Genomic DNA, 18,963 nt, shown 5'->3' on the forward strand with positions numbered 1-18,963 from the left:
GGCAATTGTCTTGCAGGGCATCTAAGAAATTTTAAAGCTCTAATCGCACATGTGCTGTGGTGAACCAAGCTATAAAAATGTTAGTGTTGCACTCTAGGGTCATGTGTCTTTTGGTGTTCTTCCACAAGACAATGACCACATCCTTCTCAATAAAATTACGAGAAGATGCATCATAAGCTGGAGAAAATAGGTAACCATGCATCTCATCTTGTTCTCTTACTGTGGTGGTGTTAGGTAGGTTTGATCTGTGTCCAGATTTTCTCCACAGAGAAAATCAGCTTTGCAACTCGGCATTTGAGCAGTGTTTTTCTTAATATGTTCAGGCCACAAAATGACACCTTCTTTCTGCCTGAAATCTTCAACATATCATCATCTGTGCAGCAGGCTCTGCAGCCTGAAGGTTCCTGCTTCTGGCAGAGGTGGAGTTTTATATAATGAAAATGCCAAACCTTGTAGATTTCACAAACCCTGTAGCCCTTCTCCAGAGCCTTGTTAAGTTCTGGGGAACACCAGGTACTCACAAGGGCTCTTTCTTCGTCACTGTGGGTGCTGAGGGCCTGGAAGGCTTTAGCACAAGTGTGGTACAGGGGAAACAAATAGTTTCCCATTTTACCCTCATGGAAAGCACAGGGAAAAAGACTAAAGAGCAGGCACACCTTTACTTTCACCATCCTGAAGTAGGCTATCAAGTTGTCAAAATTCTCAAAAGTAACTTAGGGGTACTCCATAGGGTATTGTTTTATTTTGCTGATGAAGGGACAGAGACTAGCGAAATCATTGTAATGTATTTTTTCATTGGGGGCTTCTTCGTAATACAGACAAATGTCCTTTGTCCTGCCACCAAAAAGCACATCTCAGCATGGCATGAGGAGTTATAAAAGTCAGTTCTTCACCAGCCGGGGAGAGAGACAAGGACACTTAGCATACACCAAGGGAATTTATTCTTTTATTTTAGTTATGTACATGGCAGTGCCCTAGCCTAATGCATGGAGGACCCCAGTACAGAAGAAAGCAGGGTTTATATGTGTTACAAAACAGGTGTGTAGACCAATCAAATTACTCGTGTTAAGGAGTGGGCTAATCAGTTATTATTGCTTATGTAATTGGTACGTAATTGTCCCATGCAGGTGGCGTAGATGTATGATCAGTGTGGTGTTCATCTTCATTGTTCTAAACTGATGTCCCGTGCAGGTGTGTAGAGGTTTATCCTGCATTCTGCTTGATTGCGGTTCTGGTCATGGTTATATGCCTATTTTTTTAAATGCTACATCTTCTATTGTATTATTGTCTGTATGGGATGTTCTCAGTCAGTAAGAGCTGGCGGGGTCTTCAGGTCACATTGATCCTGAGTTAAAAACTCATAATCTCAGGTAGTGTTCATTCTTCTAAGTAAGTCAGATTGCAGTTAACATCTTGTCTTTTGCACAGTTTGATCCTGGCTAAGAACTCTGATTTTGTCATAGTGACCCACTCCTGATCCCATAGAGATCTTATGTTAAAATTTGCTCTCTTTAACAACTGCGGTTGTTTAGCCTAGAGAAGAGAAGGCTGAGGGGAGACCTTATTGCTCTCTACAACTACCTGAAAGGAGGTTGTAGAGAGGAGGGTGCTGGCCTCTTCTCCCAAGTGACAGGGGACAGGACAAGAGGGAATGGCCTCAAGCTGCACCAGGGGAGGTTCAGGCTGGACATCAGGAAAAAAAAATTCACAGAAAGGGTCATTGGGCCCTGGAACAGGCTGCCCAGGGAGGTGGTTGAGTCACCTTCCCTGGAGGTATTTAAAAGACGGGTGGATGCACTGCTGAGGGGCATGGTTTAGTGGTTGATAGGAATGTTTGGACTCGATGATCCTGTGGGTCTTTTCCAAGAAAGTGATTCTGTGATCAAGATCTTTTTTTTCCCCTGACGGCTCATTTTCCGGCACACGGGGACAGCTTGCTCATGTGCTGCCAGGATTTCCTTCCTGAAGAGTACCCAGCCCTCTTGGGCTCCCCTGCCCTTAAGGACTGTCTCCCTTGGGACTTTATCTACTAGCCTTCTGAACAGTCTGCCCTCTGGAAATTTAAGGTGGCTGTTGTGCTAATTCCCCTCCTCACCTCACCTAGAACTGAGAATTCTACCATCTCATGATCCCTTTTCCCTAGTTGTCCTCCAACCATCACATCCCCCACAAGGCCTTCTCGGTTCACAAACAGCAGGTCCAGGAGTGCACCTTCCCTTGTTGGCTCATTCACCAGTTGTGTGAGGAAGTTGTCTTCCACACACTCCAGGAACCTCCTAGACTGCTTCCTCTCTGCTATATTGTACTTCCAGCAGACATCTGGTAGACTGAATTCTCCCACAAGGACAAGAGCTTGCGATCTTGAGACGTCTCCCAGTTGTTTATAGAAGGGCTCATCAGCTGCTTCTTCTTGGCTGGGTGTTCTATAACAGACTCCCATCAAAATATCTGCCTTCTTGTGGGCTCCTCTGATTTTAATCCACGGGCACTCGATCCCGTCATCACCATAATTGAGCTCGAGGGTATCAAAGCACTCTGTAATATAGAGGGCTACCCCACCACCTCTACTACCTTTCCTGTCCCACTTGAAGAGTTTATATCCCACCATAGCAGCAATCCAGTTATACAAGTTGTCTCACCACATTTCCGTGATGGCAAGTACGTCATAGTCTCCTTGCCCTACAATAGCTTCTATTTCCTCCTTTTTATTGCCCATGCTGCTTGCATTGGTGTAGATGCACTTCAGTTGGGCTGTTAATCCCTCAGCTCACATAAAGGGAATAGTGTTCATTCCCAAATGACTGGTCTTTGGATTATCTAAGCGATCAGTGCTAATTACATCTTTTCCATCACGACATGTACTCACCACCACTCACTCTGAGTTGATATACTGGAGGTCCTCACCATTACTCCATCCCTCAGGCACTGGAGTGCCATTTCCAGGCTTACTCCTGTCTAGCCTGGCTTCATCCCCCTCCCCATTCACATCTAGTTTAAAGCTGTATTAATGAGTCCTGCTGGATTTTTGTACCCCTAGGAGACAAGTGTGCCCCATCCCTGGTAAGGAAGCCTGGAGGTGTGTAGGCCAGTCTATGATCAAAGAACCCAAAGTTTTGCTCCTCACACCAGGTTTGGAGCCAGGTAATTGTCTTATTTTTCTTGCTCTCTCCCTCTTCCTTCCTTGTTGTTGGAATGGTGGAGGTAAACACTACTTGTGCCCTGGAGCCCTTCACCATTCTCCCCAGAGCCCTGAAGTCCCTCTTAAATGCCCTCAGTTTCTTCCTCTGGATATCATTATTGCCTACTCGGAACGCTAACAGAGGGTAATAATCTGTAGGCTTTACCAGGGAAGGAAGCTTTCTTATGATGTTGTTCACAGAGGCCCCAGGCAGGCAGCAGACCTCCCTGCGTAGTGGGTCCAGTCTGCAGATAGGGCCCTCTGTTCCCTTCAAAGGGGAATCTCCCAAGACAATCACTCTTCTCTTCTTTTTCACGGAGGTTTTTTTTTGATGGTTATTTGAGCATGGTGCAGTCTAGAGAATGTTTCTAGGCTGTGAGAGCCATCCTCCTCCTCTGTGGAGTTTGATTCCACTTGCAGTGCTTTCATATCTATTCCGCAAGGGAACCTGGGAGTTTGTCATCTGAATGGGGACAACATGCTTTCTGCGCCAGGCAGGAACTTGCTGCCATTCCCCATCATTCTTCTCCTCAGCCTTACAGGTAGTAGATGGGGAGTTCTCAACTGTGCTCGCTCTGGCTGCCTGCTTAGTTTGTGAGAGGGAGCATAGGGTGTTGCTCCACTGGTCTATCTCTCTCTCACACTCCTTAATGGTCCTCAGCCTAGTTACTTCCTCCCTTAGCTCCCGCACCAAGTGGAGGAGTTCCCCGATCCGAGCACAGCTTCCACAAGTGAAGTCACTACCGGTGGTGTGAGTCAGCGTGAGACGGGGGCACTCCCTGCAGCCCAGTGTCTGGGTGGCTGCATGTGCCCACTGAGGCTGTCTGGGTGGCTTCATCTGTCCTGGCTGGTGCAGCACCTGGAGCAGCCTTAATTTTCTGCCGGGTGGCCACCATGATCCTCGGTCCCTATCGGCCGACCTCCAGACCCTCTCTTTGCCCTCCCTGCTCACTCGAACTGCCGCTCGAACTGCCCTGTTATACTAACACGCCCCGCTCCTGTTTGCAGCGCTCCCTAGGGGCCGTTTAAATCTCCCGCGGTAGCTGCCGGTACCGCTCCCCTCCGTCCGTCAGTTCATCACACATTTTCTTTGTTGCTCCTTCCTCCTCATTCTCTTTACAAACTGCTCCAGCATGGGTCCTTTCCATGGGGTCACAAATCCCAGCAAACCTGCTCCACTGTGGGTTTCTCTGTCCACATGGTCACAGGTCCTGCCAGGAGTCTACTCCAGCACGGTCTCTCCACAGGGTCACAGCTTCCTTCAGGCACATCCACCTGCTCCAGCATGGTGTCCTCCACGGGCTGAATGTGGGTATCTGCTCCAGCATGGTGTCCTCCACGGGCTGAATGTGGGTATCTGCTCCACCATCTGATTTCTAGTTGAGCCTTAGCCCTTCTGATTTTTTCTCTACACAATCTCACTTCCCTCCTGTAGTCCTCCCAAGAAGCCTGTCCCCTCTTCCGGAGCCCATAAACATTTCTCTTCCTCTTGATATCACTCAAGATCTCTCTATTCAACCAAGCTGGCTTTCTCCCCTGCCGACTTTTTTTCTGGAACATGGGGATGGCTTTCTCCTGAGCTGCTAGGACTTCCTTTTTGAAGAGCTCCCAGCCCTCCTGGGCTCCCTTGCCCTTGAGTACTGTCTCCCATGAGACTTTGCCAACCAGCCTCCTGAAGAGTTCAAAGTCTGCCCTCTGGAAATTTAATGCTACCATCCTACTAGCAACCCTCTTCACTTCACTTAGAACAGAAAACCCTATCATCTCATGGTCACTTAGTCCTAGGCGTCCACATACTGCCACATCCCCCACAAGGCCTTCTCTGTTCACAAATAGCAGGTCCAGGAGGGCACCCTCCCTTGTTGGTTCATTCACCAACTGTGCAAGGAAGTTGTCTTCCATGCACTCCAGGAACCTCCTAGACTGCTTCCTCTCTGCTGTATTGTACTCCCAGCAGATATCAGGCAGATTGAAGTCTCCCACAAGAACAAGAGGCATTGACCTAGAGATTAACCCCAGCTGTTTATAGAAGAGCTCATCAGCTGCTTCTCCTGGGCTGGGTGGTCTGTAACAGACTCCCATCACAAAATCTACCTTCTTATGGGCTCCTCCTTATGGGCATCAAGGAAGGAGGTAGCTAGAAAACTTCCTTCCCTGGTCCACGAGACAGACTTCTATCCTCTGATAGTAGTCCAAACTGGTAACGATGGTTTAGCAAACAAAAAGGCCAAAGCCATCAAGAATGACTTCAGGGCCATTGGGAAAATGATGGAGGGCTCTGGGGCACAAATAGTATTCTGCTCTATCCCAAGGCTAAATAGAGAGGAGCGGGAAGCCAGGAAGAAGAATCCGATTAATGCCTGGCTCCGAGCCTGGTGCGAGGAGAGGGGCTTTGGCTTCTTTGATCATGGGGTGGCTCACGCACCCCCAGGCTTTATCGCTAAGGATGGGACACGTGGGTCTCCTAGGGTAACTAAAGCCCTTGCGAGAAACCAAGCTAAGCTCATAAATCGAGCTTTAAACTAGATGTGAAGGGGGAAGGGGGTTGAGCCCAGGCTAGGCAGGAACGAGCCTGGACGTGGGGCAATGGTGATTGGGAGAGGGTGTGCTGGTGAGGACCACCAGTACCTCACCACACAGACAGTGGGGGAGAACACACCTCGGGATGCTAAGGGAGATACGGGCACTCTGGAGCTAGCTACTCCAGTTACCAGGCAATTGGGAATGAACTCTGTTCCCTCTAAGAGGGCTGAAGGCTCAGCAGCTCAGCTGAAGTGCATTTACACCAAGGCACGCAGCATGGGGAATAAGAAGGAAGAGCTGGAAGCTGTTGTAGGGCAAGGAGCCTATGATGTCGTTGCCATCACGGAAACATGGTGGGACGACTCATATAACTGGAGTACGGCTATGGAGGGGTACAAACTCTTCAGGCAGGATAGGAAGGGTAGGAGAGGAGGCGGGGTAGCCCTCTTTGTAAGGGAGGACTTGGACACCATTGAGATGGATTGTGGCGATCAGGAGGTTGAGTGTTTAAGGTCACCGCACCTCCGCGATCAAAATTAAATCAAAATTCTCTCAGGGGCTGCTGGCCCCGGATCAAAGGGATTATCGGCAGGCGTTGATGGCCCTGCACTCGACTCCGAATATGGAATATCACTGTCCTCCTGCATCCTTCCATATTTTTTTTTAAATCAAATGCTTGAGAGCTTTCTGGGGGCATTCCTTTGCTTTTTAACCAGGCCAATAAAAGTTCTAGGGTTTCTCCTTCTATACGCACCATCACACCTCCCCCCCCCCTTTTTTTTAAAATATGCTTAAACATCTTCAACACTGACTTTTCTTCTGCTGACATATTTACACCCATTACGATCTCGGCTGATCACCTGATCCTGATGAGAACAGGTTGTCCTGGGACTTTTCTTGTTTCCTTTCCTCTCAAGCTCTGTGTCCATTTGGTCCAGCCAGCAGACGATCGATCAGCCGAGTGTTCCCCTCCAGACACATCTAAATGGGGTGTGCTTTGTCGACCTAGTGCGCTGCAGTGTCACTGGTTAGCTTCCAGAATCAAGCCGTCAGTCACATCACATCCGGGGTCACCATTTGTCGAGGGGATTGAGACACGGACTTCAGTCTGATGGATCGAAGACCCTTTATTGTGTTAGTTTTCTCTTTATATACCTTTTCGTGTTACACATCCAGTTATGCATAAGCTGTTCATGTGCTTATCTACAGTTTATTATTGGTTAAAAGTGCTTATCCACATGCCTATTATTAACATATTATTGGCTAAATAACCGTGCATGCTTATAAACAAGTTACACTAAAATTAGCCATGTTGACATTTTTCTTCTTTGTTTTTCTCTCAGTTACTTCTTCTTCCCACTGAGCTAGGTCTCTGTTTCAAGGTCTTGTCAGGGTTGCTCAATGTCAACAAGGTTTATAGCATCAAGTCCTTCTTCTTTATAAAATGTCTCTACAAACCTCCCCTACCTTCTAGAGCCCTAACCTGTGGGATTCCTCCAAGTAGGTCTTTAAAGAGGCCAAAGTTAGAGGCCAAAGTCCAGGGTTGTAATCTTGCTTATTGCCCTGCATCTTCCATGAAGGATCTTGAACTCCACCATCTCTCTCGTGGTCACTGAAGCCAAGGCTGCCCCAAAGCTTCACAACCCCAACCAGTCCTTCTTTGTTTGTTAGAACAAGGTCCAGCAGCATACCTCTTCACGTCAGCTCCTCCAACACCTGTGTCAAAATGTTATCATCAGTGCTCTGCAGGAATCTGACTGTGTGTGCCTGTCTGTGTTGTCTTTCCAGCAAATATCCGTGTGGTTGACATCCTCCATGAGAACCCGTGATTGTGAAGCTACTTCCAGTTGTCTGTAGAAGGCCTTGTTGACTCCCTCTTCCTGATCAGGTGACCTGTAATAAACACTTGCAACAGTGTCACCCATATTAGCCTGCCCCTTAATTCTTACCCATGAGCTCTTGACTCGTTCCTCATCCATTCATTCCAGTTGCTCCCTCACATAATGAGCAACTCCACCACCTTGCCTTGCTGGCCTGTCTTTTCTAAAAAGCCCATAGCCGCCCATGACAGAGTTCCAGTCATGTGAGCTGTCCCACCATGTATCTGTAACTGCAATGAAATCATATCCCTGTTGACCACACAGATCTCTAGTTCTTCCTGTTTATTCCCCATGCTGCATGCATTGTTGTACAGGCATTTCAGAGAGGTAATTATGCATGCATGTTTCACTGGAGGGGTGCAAGAGGATCCACCATAGGCATACATACCCTTGAGATGGTTGGCTATCTGATTCTTGTCATGGGAGACAGCTAAGGAAGATTTTTTACTGCTCTGGTTGGCCTGGCTTATTCCCCACTTGGATGTGATGGCATGAGCATTGCCATTTTGGACCTCACATCCTGAATTCTTCAGTTTACCTACCTGCCTCACCAAGTTGGCCAGCCTGCTACCAAAAAATCACTCACCTCTTCTGGACAGGTGGATTCCATCCCTCCCTAACAGGTTATAGGTATCTAAGAACGTCCCGTTGTCATAGAAGCCAAAACCCTCATGATGGCACCAACCACATAGCCAGGAGTTGGTATGAATTATATATAACTCTGAATTATTATATAATATATATTTATATATATAATATATTATATATCGAGCTTTAAACTAGATGTGAAGGGGGAAGGGGGTTGAGCCCAGGCTAGGCAGGAACGAGCCTGGATGTGGGGCAATGGTGATTGGGAGAGGGTGTGCTGGTGAGGACCACCAGTACCTCACCACACAGAAAGTGGGGGAGAACACACCTCGGGATGCTAAGGGAGATACGGGCACTCTGGAGCTAGCTACTCCAGTTACCAGGCAATTGGGAATGAACTCTGTTCCCTCTAAGAGGGCTGAAGGCTCAGCAGCTCAGCTGAAGTGCATTTACACCAAGGCATGCAGCATGGGGAATAAGAAGGAAGAGCTGGAAGCTGTTGTAGGGCAAGGAGCCTATGATGTCGTTGCCATCACGGAAACGTGGTGGGACGACTCATATAACTGGAGTACGGCTATGGAGGGGTACAAACTCTTCAGGCAGGATAGGAAGGGTAGGAGAGGAGGCGGGGTAGCCCTCTTTGTAAGGGAGGACTTGGACACCATTGAGATGGATTGTGGCGATCAGGAGGTTGAGTGCCTGTGGGTTAAAATCAGAGGAGCCCATAAGAAGGTAGATTTTGTGATGGGAGTCTGGTACAGACCGCCCAGCCCAGGAGAAGCAGCTGATGAGCTCTTCTATAAACAGCTGGGGTTAATCTCTAGATCAATGCCTCTTGTTCTTGTGGGGAGAATGGAAATAGAAGAGGTAAGCAGATGGGAATTCTTGCTTGAATGGTTGCATGTTAGGAGAGGTCACAGTGGGATTAAGGAACTCCTATGAGCAACAGTGGAAAAAGGATGGCCAGTGACATGGGAAATGTGCTCCACCGTAATTTCCACATGCAGTCTTTACTGCATTTTATTTGAGAAACACCCGCTTCAGGACCCTCCGCTTCATATACGAGATGGAAAGGGACTCTGAAAAGCCTGGCAGGTTGATTGTATTGCTCCTTTTAGGCTATCACAAGGTAAAAGGTATGTGTTGGTGGGAGTGGAAATTGTATCAGGGCTTGTATATTTGAAAAGTCATGGCAATCAGGATAAGTCCCTGGTGACTGGAAGAAGGAGAACATTGTGCCCATTTTTAAAAAGGGTAGAAAGGACGACCCTGGGAACTACCGACCTGTCAGCCTCACCTCTGTGCCCAGGAAGATCATGGAACAGATCCTCCTAGAAGCTATGCTAAAGCACATAGAGGACAGGGAGGTGATTAATGGCAGCCAGCATGGCTTCACCAGGGGCAAATTCTGTATGACCAACTTAGTGGCTTTCTATGATGGGGTAACCGCAGCAATAGACACGGGTAAACCAACGGATGTGATCTATCTAGACTCCTGTAAAGCCTTTGACACGGTCCCCCACAACATCCTCCTCTCTAAATTGGAGAGATGGATTTGATGGGTGGACGGTACGGTGGATAAGAAACTGGTTGGATGGTCGTATTCAGAGAGTAGTGGTCAATGGCTCAAAGTCCAGATGGAGATCCGTGTCAAGTGGTGTCCCTCAGGGGTCCGTACTGGGACCGGTGCTGTTTAATATCTTCATCAATGATATTGACAGAGAGATTGAGTGCACCCTCAGCAAGTATGCATATGACACCAAGCTGCGTGGTGCAGTTGCCCTACCAGAAGGATGGGATGTCATCCAGAGGGACCTGGACAGGCTGGAGAAGTGGGCCTGTGAGAACCTCATGAGGTTCAACGAGGCCAAGTGCAAGGTCCTACAACTGGGTCCCGGCAATCCCCATTTTCAGTGCACGATGGGGGATGACGTGATTGAGAGCTGCCCTGCAGAGAAGGACTTGAGGGTGCTGGTCGATGAGAAGCTTGACATGAGTTGGCAATGTGAGCTCGCCGCCCAGAAGGTCAGCTGTATCCTGGGCTGCACCAAAAGAAGCGGGACCAACAGGGCAAGGGAGGTGATTCTGCCCCTCTATTCCTCCCTTGTGAGGCCTCATCTGTAGTACTGTGTCCAGTTCTGGAATCATAGAATCATAGAATCACCAGGTTGGAAGAGACCCACCGGATCATCGAGTCCATCCATTCCCACCAATCTCTAAACCATGCCCCTCAGTACCTCATCCACCTGCACCTTAAACACCTCCAGGGAAGGCGAGTCAACCACCTCCCTGGGCAGACCGTTCCATTGCCTAATGACCCTTTCAGTGAAGAATTTTTTCCTTATGTCGAATTTTTTCCTTATGTTTCCTTATATCCTTAAGAAGGATATGGAGCTGTTGGAACGGGTCCAGAGGAGGGCTACAAAGATGATCCAAGGGCTGGAGCACCTTCCATATGAGGACAGGCTGAGAGAGTTGGGTTTGTTCAGCCGGGAGAATAGAAGGCTCAGAGGTGATCTTATAGTTAGCTTCCATTACCTGAAAGGAGCCTACGAGAAAGCTGGGGAAGGACTGTTCACAAAGGCTTTTGGTGATAGGGTGAGGGAGAATGCGTATAAACTGGAGAGGGGCAGATTTAGACTAGACATTAGGAAGAATTTCTTTACCATGAGAGTGGTGAGACACTGGAACAGGTTGCCAAGGGAAGCTGTGGATGCCCTATCCCTGGAGGTGTTGAAGGCCAAGTTGGATGGGGCCTTGAGTAACCTGATCTAATGGGATGTGTGCCTGCCTATGGCAGGGGGGTTGGAACTAGATGATCTTTAACATCCCTTCCAACTCAAACTATTATATGATTCTATGATTCTAAGAAGGTCTGAGATTCTTCTTGCTGAACTCGGACTAGTCCAGTCTATTCAAACACAACAGTGCTACCTGTGGAGCCTTCAAAGGTAGTGGGAGGTGACAATGGGGGACAAAATTTGAACAGTGTATTGGCAAGGAAATGTGGTACTGGGACCTCCAGCCTTTGAGATCTGGAAGGTTCCTCTAAAGTCAAATCTGGATAAAACTTATTCAAACAGAATTGCACCTATACTCGAACATCAGTGAATGTAATGATTGAGGCACCTGTGCATGTGAGTGGGAATGTTACCAGAATTAGTGGTCCTATAAAACTGGACTCCCAGGAAAAGAACCACACCTGTGAAACTTTTCCTTAGGACCCCACATTTGACCCGTTCCGTCTGCCAGAGTATTATGAAGCCAACTACTCTGTGCTGTGGAGCCCTTCCTGGTGTGACGGAGACCAGCTCACAGGGACGTCTTAGAGAGACTAGACGGACTACTGCTCTGGTGGCAAGTAGCAATTCTTTATTCCTCAACCAGAGTTTTTATACTCTCCTGGGAGAGCTTGTCAGTTTCTACCAAGCTTGAGTGCGCTGTTTACATTACGGCTATTCTTACCGTGAGAATACAAGTTCTGCAAGTTCTACAAGTGAGGGACTACGTGTCTGTTCAAGGATTCACACATTCTTCTGTTTGTGCTGGTCTTATCTTAGACCTGCAGGTGCCCTGGAAATATATTTAACTCGGGCCCTGGAATGATGAGAAACTAAGCATGTTGCCAAGAGCCCTGATAGTCCACATCCTCCCTGTCAGGAGGAGCAGCTTTGTTGTTGGCATGATATTCTGTTCCTGACCCTTTCAGGCCAGACAGAATATTGCTCTCCAGGCTCTTGGCTTTCATTATTCTGTCTTTGACCCTTTCAGGCCCCCAGAATGTCTAATAGTTCTCCTCACTGGTGCATTTCCCTTTCAAAACAACAGAATCCAGCTGGGAGAGACTTGAACAAATCATCATTTACCTGGTCGCGACAGGGTAGAAAGTGCCATTTTATTGACATTTCACTCCCTCACCATGGACCTGATAGTCCTCTTTTTAACTGCTCCGAAGCTATTACCTGTGGAGATGGGCCAGGAGAGCCACCTCAAACCTGGTTTATTAACAGTGTAAGAACTTTAATTAGAGATATGTGCATCTGCTGGGGGTACCTGTCAGCAGGACGGCGAAACAATGATACCACTTGCGACTTGACTGATATGCCTAATAACTGATGTGGGGTTTAGAACCAGTTTCTAGTTATTTCTCTGTTGCTGCAAAAAAATCCACTGTCATACTGTGTACATGACTGTCCACATTGTAGGCAGCATCAGCTAAATGTTATCAGAAAGAAATTTATTGGAATAGAATTTTGATAGTGCATTGTGTTACAAATATTTGGAGGGAAAAAATCTTTCCAGAGCAAGCAGTTTCTAATGCAAATTTGAAGAAAGGGTAAAAAATGCTATGCAGCAGCTCTGAGAGGAATGAGAAAAATGTGGAAACAGTCCAGCATACGCCAAGGTCAGTGAAGCAGGAAGGGTAGGAGGTGCTCCAGGTGCTGGAGCAGAGATTCTCCTGCAGACCATGGTGAAGACTGTGGTGAAGCAGGTTGTCCCCCTGCAGCCCATGGAGATCCACAGTGGAGCAGATATCCACCCTGCAGCACGTGGAGGACCCTATGCCAGAGCAGGTAGATGTGCCTAAAGGAATCTGCAGCCTGTGGAAAGCCCACGAAGGAGGAACAGGTTTTCTGGCAGGACCTGTGGCCCCATGGAAAGGACCCACGCTGGAACAGTCTGTTCCTGAAGGACTGCACTCCATGGAAAGGACCCATGATGGAGCAGTTTGTGACGAACTGCAGCCCATGGGATGGACCCACATTGTAGAATGTCATGAAGGACTGTATCCCGTGGGTGGGACTTGACACTGGAGCAGGGGAAGAATGTGAGGAGAAAGGAGCAGCAGAGGCAATATATTATGAATAGACTGCAACTCCCATTCCTCACCCCCCTGTGCTGCTTGGGGAGAGGAAGTAGATAATTCAGGAGTGATGTTGAGCCTGTGAAGAAGAATAGAGGGGTGGAAGAAGGAATTTTAGATTTGATCTTGTTTCTCATTATCCTACTCTGATTTTGACTTGCAATAAATTAAATTATTTTCCCTGAAGTTGAATCTATTTTGCCTGTGACCATAATTCCAGAGTGATCTCCCTGTCCTTATCTTGACTCACAAACTTTTTCGTCATATTTTTCTCCCTTGTCCTTGTTGAGGATGGGGAGTGAGAGCAGCCTGGTGGGTACCTGGCAGTCGGGCAAGGTCAACCCACTACAGGGAAACATCGCAGTATCCAGTAGGTCAGGTCTAGTGCATGATTATGCCTAAGGTCGTAACTGTTAGATGCCTTTATTTTTTTTTTTTTAAAGGCATGTTTACTGAAATTATTGTGACTGGAAAAAATATGCAGCTGAGTGCAGGAGACGTTACTGTGTATGTGCAAATGGATGTAGATGCCTCAAAGGAAAGGAGTTATAAGGGATAAAATAGACTAAAAGGATTAAAAAAATAGAGTGGAAAGATACTTCAGGTTTTTACAGTACTACTCAAGAATATGATTTTAACATATTGAAGAATATCAAGATTATATTTATAGTATTTGGTATTAAAAAGGGGACCAAAATAATTTCAAAAGGCAGATGTAGGTGACAGTTTTGTTAGGAGACTCTCTGTAGAGTGTAAGACAAAACTGAATAGAGAAGTACTGTTTATGGTTTCTGGGTGATAAAAAGTCTGATTTCTGCATTTCTCATCTCCTTTATTGTCTAAAGGCTCTATTTGTGATCAATCTCCATTTTTATTTTTAGGAGAATGGCACTGTGCTTAAAATGGACATAAATGGAGAGTACAGAACTACCATATTTACCCTCCCTGTGCCTCTTGCAGAGGTCAGTTCTGCTGGCAAAACAGAAGCAGAGAAACAACGATGTTCCAGTACCCCCTGCTCACCAATGCGACGGACAGTTTCAGGCTATCAGATCCTTCACATGGATTCTAACTACCTGGTTGGCTTCACGACTGGAGAGGAGCTGCTAAAATCAGCCCAAAAATATACAAGAAATGAAGATAATAAAGGAGAATCCAGGCCTAACTTGCGCTCTAAACAGCTTGATTCAGGACTTGCACGTTCCTCCCGTTTGTACAAAACTAGAAGTAGGTACTATCAGCCATATGAGATCCCAGCAGTAAACGGGAGGAGGAGGAGACGGATGCCCAGCTCAGGGGATAAATGCACTAAGGCTCTACCACATGAACCTTACAAGGAACTTGATGGTCCTCTGCCTCTTTGCCTTTTAAAAGGTAAAAGGGCTCACTCTAAATCCCTGGACTACATCAATTTAGACAAAATGCGCATCAAGGAACCTTCTGATACAGACATGCTACAATACCAGCTCCAACACCTTACCCTTAGAGGGGACCATATATTTGCAAGAAATAACACATGAACTGAATTATAATCTACGATTTAGAACCAGTTTCTAGTTATTTCTCTGTTGCTGCAAAAAAATCCACTGTCATACTGTGTACATGACTGTCCACACTGTAGGTGGCATCAGCTAAATGTTATCAGAAAGAAATTTATTGGAATAGAATTTTGATAGTGCATTGTGTTGCAAATATTTGGAGGGAAAAAATCTTTCCAGAGCAAGCAGTTTCTAATGCAAATTTGACTGCAGCTGGTGGATATTTCTTTGGACACCTTTAGCAAAGAAAAGGCTTTTGGTTTTCAGATTTTTTTTTTTACATTTATCTGATATTTATGGTAATTTAATACTGAAAAGTTGATGGACTGCTTGGTTGTTGCTAGTTTTTACTTGATGTTAGAAATTGATCTTGGATAAGTACTCAAGTTACTTTTTGTTTCTGACTGTTCTACAATAAAATGTACGCCTGATTTTTTTTACATTTTGGGAAAGAATGTGATCTTAGCTCAATTGGATTACTTTTTATTTTAAACCTATTTCTGGTATATTTCAGGACTGGGGGGGGGGGGGGAGGGGGGGCGGGCAGGCTGTTTCCCCTTCAGAACGAATAGCAAACACTAGTCACTGCATGTGTTGTGGAAAATGAAGAGTTCTTTTCATCCTGCCACTTACTCCACATTTGTAACTGAAGAGAGTGAAGAGGAGCCCCGTAGGCTATGTTTTACTGGTTTGGTTTACATTTTCTGGATTATTGGAATATTTACAACTGATGTGTATTTTAAAAGAGTTAACTGCACCTCTGTAAATTTAATGTATTGAACAATGATCTCTAAAGTAAACGTTTCCTTTGCAGTCTTTAGTTTGAAAAACAGAATATGGTCAGATGCCAAAGAGATGGAGGTTTTGTCTAAGGAATAAACACCACTATTTATTGAAATACCCTATGAAAATGTATGTATGGCTGAAAAATAAAAAGAGTGATATAAGTACTTATTTGTGTGGAGCCTTTTGCTGTGTAGAAGAACAAGGACATTTAATGATACGCCTTTAGACCAGGAATCATTAAAACTTGAAAGGAGGAATCTTATACTTCAGTGAAATATTTAGACAATTAAGATTCCTCTGCTGTTTCAGGAAATCAGACATACAATTGTTTGTACATTTTGTGCATATCATTACTTTGGTCCTGTATAGTAATTGTATAGCTACATCTATAGAGAGGTCGGTGGCTGTCTTGCCAAGTTCAAACATGAAAAATATGTTAGTATTTTTTTCCATCTGGCGGCTTGCTTCTGAAAATGATTGCACCTGACAACATTGCTTAACTATTTTACACTTGCAGTTACACCTGCATAGTACATAATCATTCAAGAGCCATATTTTTTTTACGTTGGATTTGTAACATTCTTAATTACAACTCAAATTCATATAATAATTTCCTGGTTTTACTTCTAAAAGAAGCAAAATCTCAGACATAAGAAAACTTTTCATCTTATTTTTTATAATTATAATGTCTTACATTAATCTATTAAAATTAAAGGCAAGATGGTTATTTAGATTACTAAAACAAAATAGAATGTGAGCAATACTGACTTCTCAAAGTGAAATCTAATACTAAATATGAGGGTCTGTACTTCATTGCAGCCTTTCCATACATAAAGGGGTCCAAGAAAGATGGAGAGAGACATTTTACCAGGGCCTGTAGTCACACGACAATGGGTAATGATTATAAACTAAAAGAGGGTAGATTTAGATTAGATAGAAGGAAGAAATTCTTTATGCTGAGGGTGGTGAGACACCAGAATAGGTTGCCCAAAGAAGCTGAGGATGCCCTGTCATTGGAAGTGTTCAAAGTCAGGTTCAGTTGGGCTTCGAGGGATCTGAGCAGGCTGGACCGCTGGGCAGAGTCCAATGGCATGAGGTTTAACAAGGCCAAATGCCGGGTCCTGCACTTGGGGCACAACAACCCTATACAGTGCTACAGACTAGGAGAAGTCTGGCTGGAAAGCTGCCTGGAGGAGAAAGACCTGGGGGGTGTTGGTTGACAGCGACTGAACATGAGCCAGCAGTGTGCCCAGGTGGCCAAGAAGGCCAATGGCATCTTGGCTTGTATCAGAAACGGCGCGACCAGCAGGTCCAGGGAGGATATTCTCCCTCTGTACTCGGCACTGGTGAGACCGCTCCTCGAATACTGTGTTCACTTCTGGGCCCCTCACCACAAGAAGGATGTTGAGGCTCTGGAGAGAGTCCAGAGAAGAGCAACGAAGCTGGTGAAGGGGCTGGAGAACAGGCCTTATGAGGAACGGCTGAGAGAGCTGGGGTTGTTCAGCCTGGAGAAGAGGAGGCTGAGGGGAGACCTCATTGCTCTCTACAACTACCTGAAAGGACGTTGTGGAGAGGAGGGTGCTGGCCTCTTCTCCCAAGTGACAGGGGACAGGACAAGAGGGAATGGCCTCAAGCTCCGCCAGGGGAGGTTTCAGCTGGACATTAGGAAAAAATTCTTCACAGAAAGGGTCACTGGGCAGTGGAACAGGCTGCCCAGGGAGGTGGTTGAGTCACCTTCCCTGGAGGTGTTTAAGGCACGGGTGGACGAGGTGCTGAGGGGCATGGCTTAGTGTTTGATAGGAATGGTTGGACTCAATGATCCGGTGGGTCTCTTCCAACCTGGTTATTCTATGATTCTACGATTCTAATATAGTGGAAGATGTCCCTGGGGATCTTTAAAGGTCCCTTCCGACCCAAACCATTCTATGGTTCTATGAATGCAGGCTTGTCACCATTCTTTTAATTAATTAAAAGAAAAAATTGCATTGAGAAAACAATGTTGCCCTGTGGCCTATAGATATCTTCCAGATGATTAGAGGAATTTGGTGGCAGAAGTAATAAAATGCAGTAACACTAATAGAATCATTTAGATTGGAAAAGACCCTTAATATTATTGAATCCAAGCATAAAGGCAAGGGACCGACATGGCTGAGTCGAGACCTGCTGGTCAAACTAAAGGGCAAGAACAGTCTGTGCAAGCTGGGACAGGGAACCTGGGAAGTGTATAGGGATGCTGCCCAGTTGTGTAGGGATGGAGTCAGGAAGGCCAAGGCGCAGCTGGAGCTGAAGTTGGCAAGGGAAGTGAAGACTAGCAAAAAGGGCTTCTACAGGTACATCAATCAGAAAAGGAAGGTTAAAGAAAGCATACACTCCTGATGAACACGACTCGCATATGGGTAACAACAGATGAGGAGAAGGCTGAGGTACTTAACAACTTCTTTTGCCTCAGTCTTCTCTTGCAATATCTCTTCTCACACCTCCTGAGTGGATGGACTGCAAGGCAAGGACTGGGGGAGCAAAGTTCCTCCCACTGCAAGAGAAGATCAGGTTTGTGACCATCTGAGGAACCTGATCCAGTCTATGGGACCTGATGAGATTCATCCTAGAGTCCTGAGGGAACTGGCTGATGTAGTTGCCAAGCCACTCTCCATGATACTTGAAAAGTCATGGCAGTCAGGAGAAGTCCCTGGTGACTGGAAGAAGGGTAACACTGCGCCCATCTTTAAAAAGGGTAGAAAAGATGACCGTGGATAGAAAAGATGACTGATCTGTCAGCCTCACCTCTGTGCCTGGGAAGATCATTGAACAGATCCTTCAAGAAGCTATGCTAAAGCACATGGAAGACAGGGAGGCGATTCAAGACAGCCAGCATGGCTTCACCAGGGGCAAGTCCTGCCTGATCAACCTAGTGGCTTTCTATAATGGAGTGACTACATCAGTGAAGATCATCAGGGAAGAACTATGGATGTCATCTATCTGGACTTTGTTAAGGCCCTTGACACAGTCCCCCCAAAATCAGAGTAGGACAGTGAGAAATAAACCCAAACCTTAAAGCACCTTCCCCCCCATTCTTCCCAGTCTCAACTAGTGATATGATGAGAGGAAAGGGATTCAAGTTACACCAGAGGAGGTTTAGATTGGATGTTAGGAAAAATTTCTTTACTGAAAGAGTGGTGAAGCACTGGTAGGTGGCTTACTTCTGATAATGATTGCACCTGACAACATTGCTTAACTATTTTACACTTGCAGTTACACCTGCATAGTACATAATTGTGAAAAATAGGCTATTCAGTGTTTTGACTTGAATAAAGGAATGTGGGGGAGAGTCAAGGAGGGTGGAGATCCAACTTTATTGGGTCATGGGAGGGAATGTCTTCTTTCTTTGGTGGTGCCAGCTTGTCTGTTGTGCCAGGTTCGGTGGAGGGGCAGTTCAGCAGTAGTGGGTGCTGCTCGCCCTCCGCTTCTTCCCCCACTTCCTCCACCCGCCGGACTGCCTGGGCCGACCTACGTGGCAAGAGCCCCCCAACACGTGCTGATGGGGATTGGAGGAGCAACTACCTTCGTGCCAAGAAGAAATGTATAAAAGGGGAGAGGAACAATTGGATT

The 18,963-nt window shown here is 46.2% G+C and overlaps 1 protein-coding gene across 1 annotated transcript in view; it reads left to right on the forward strand.

Moving 5' to 3' along the window:
- Positions 1-15,087, forward strand: part of LOC138733789 (macrophage immunometabolism regulator-like) — a gene marked incomplete at its 5' end in the record, with an annotated part of 36,141 nt that extends 21,054 nt beyond the window's left edge. The window contains one exon of the mRNA XM_069881275.1: positions 13,915-15,087. Coding sequence (XP_069737376.1) covers positions 13,915-14,553 — 639 coding nt within the window. The remainder of the gene's footprint in view (positions 1-13,914) is intronic.
- Between the last annotated feature and the right edge of the window lie 3,876 nt (positions 15,088-18,963).

Source organism: Phaenicophaeus curvirostris, assembly GCF_032191515.1.
Source record: "Phaenicophaeus curvirostris isolate KB17595 chromosome W unlocalized genomic scaffold, BPBGC_Pcur_1.0 scaffold_34, whole genome shotgun sequence".
In the NCBI taxonomy this organism is placed as follows: Eukaryota; Metazoa; Chordata; class Aves; order Cuculiformes; family Cuculidae; genus Phaenicophaeus; species Phaenicophaeus curvirostris.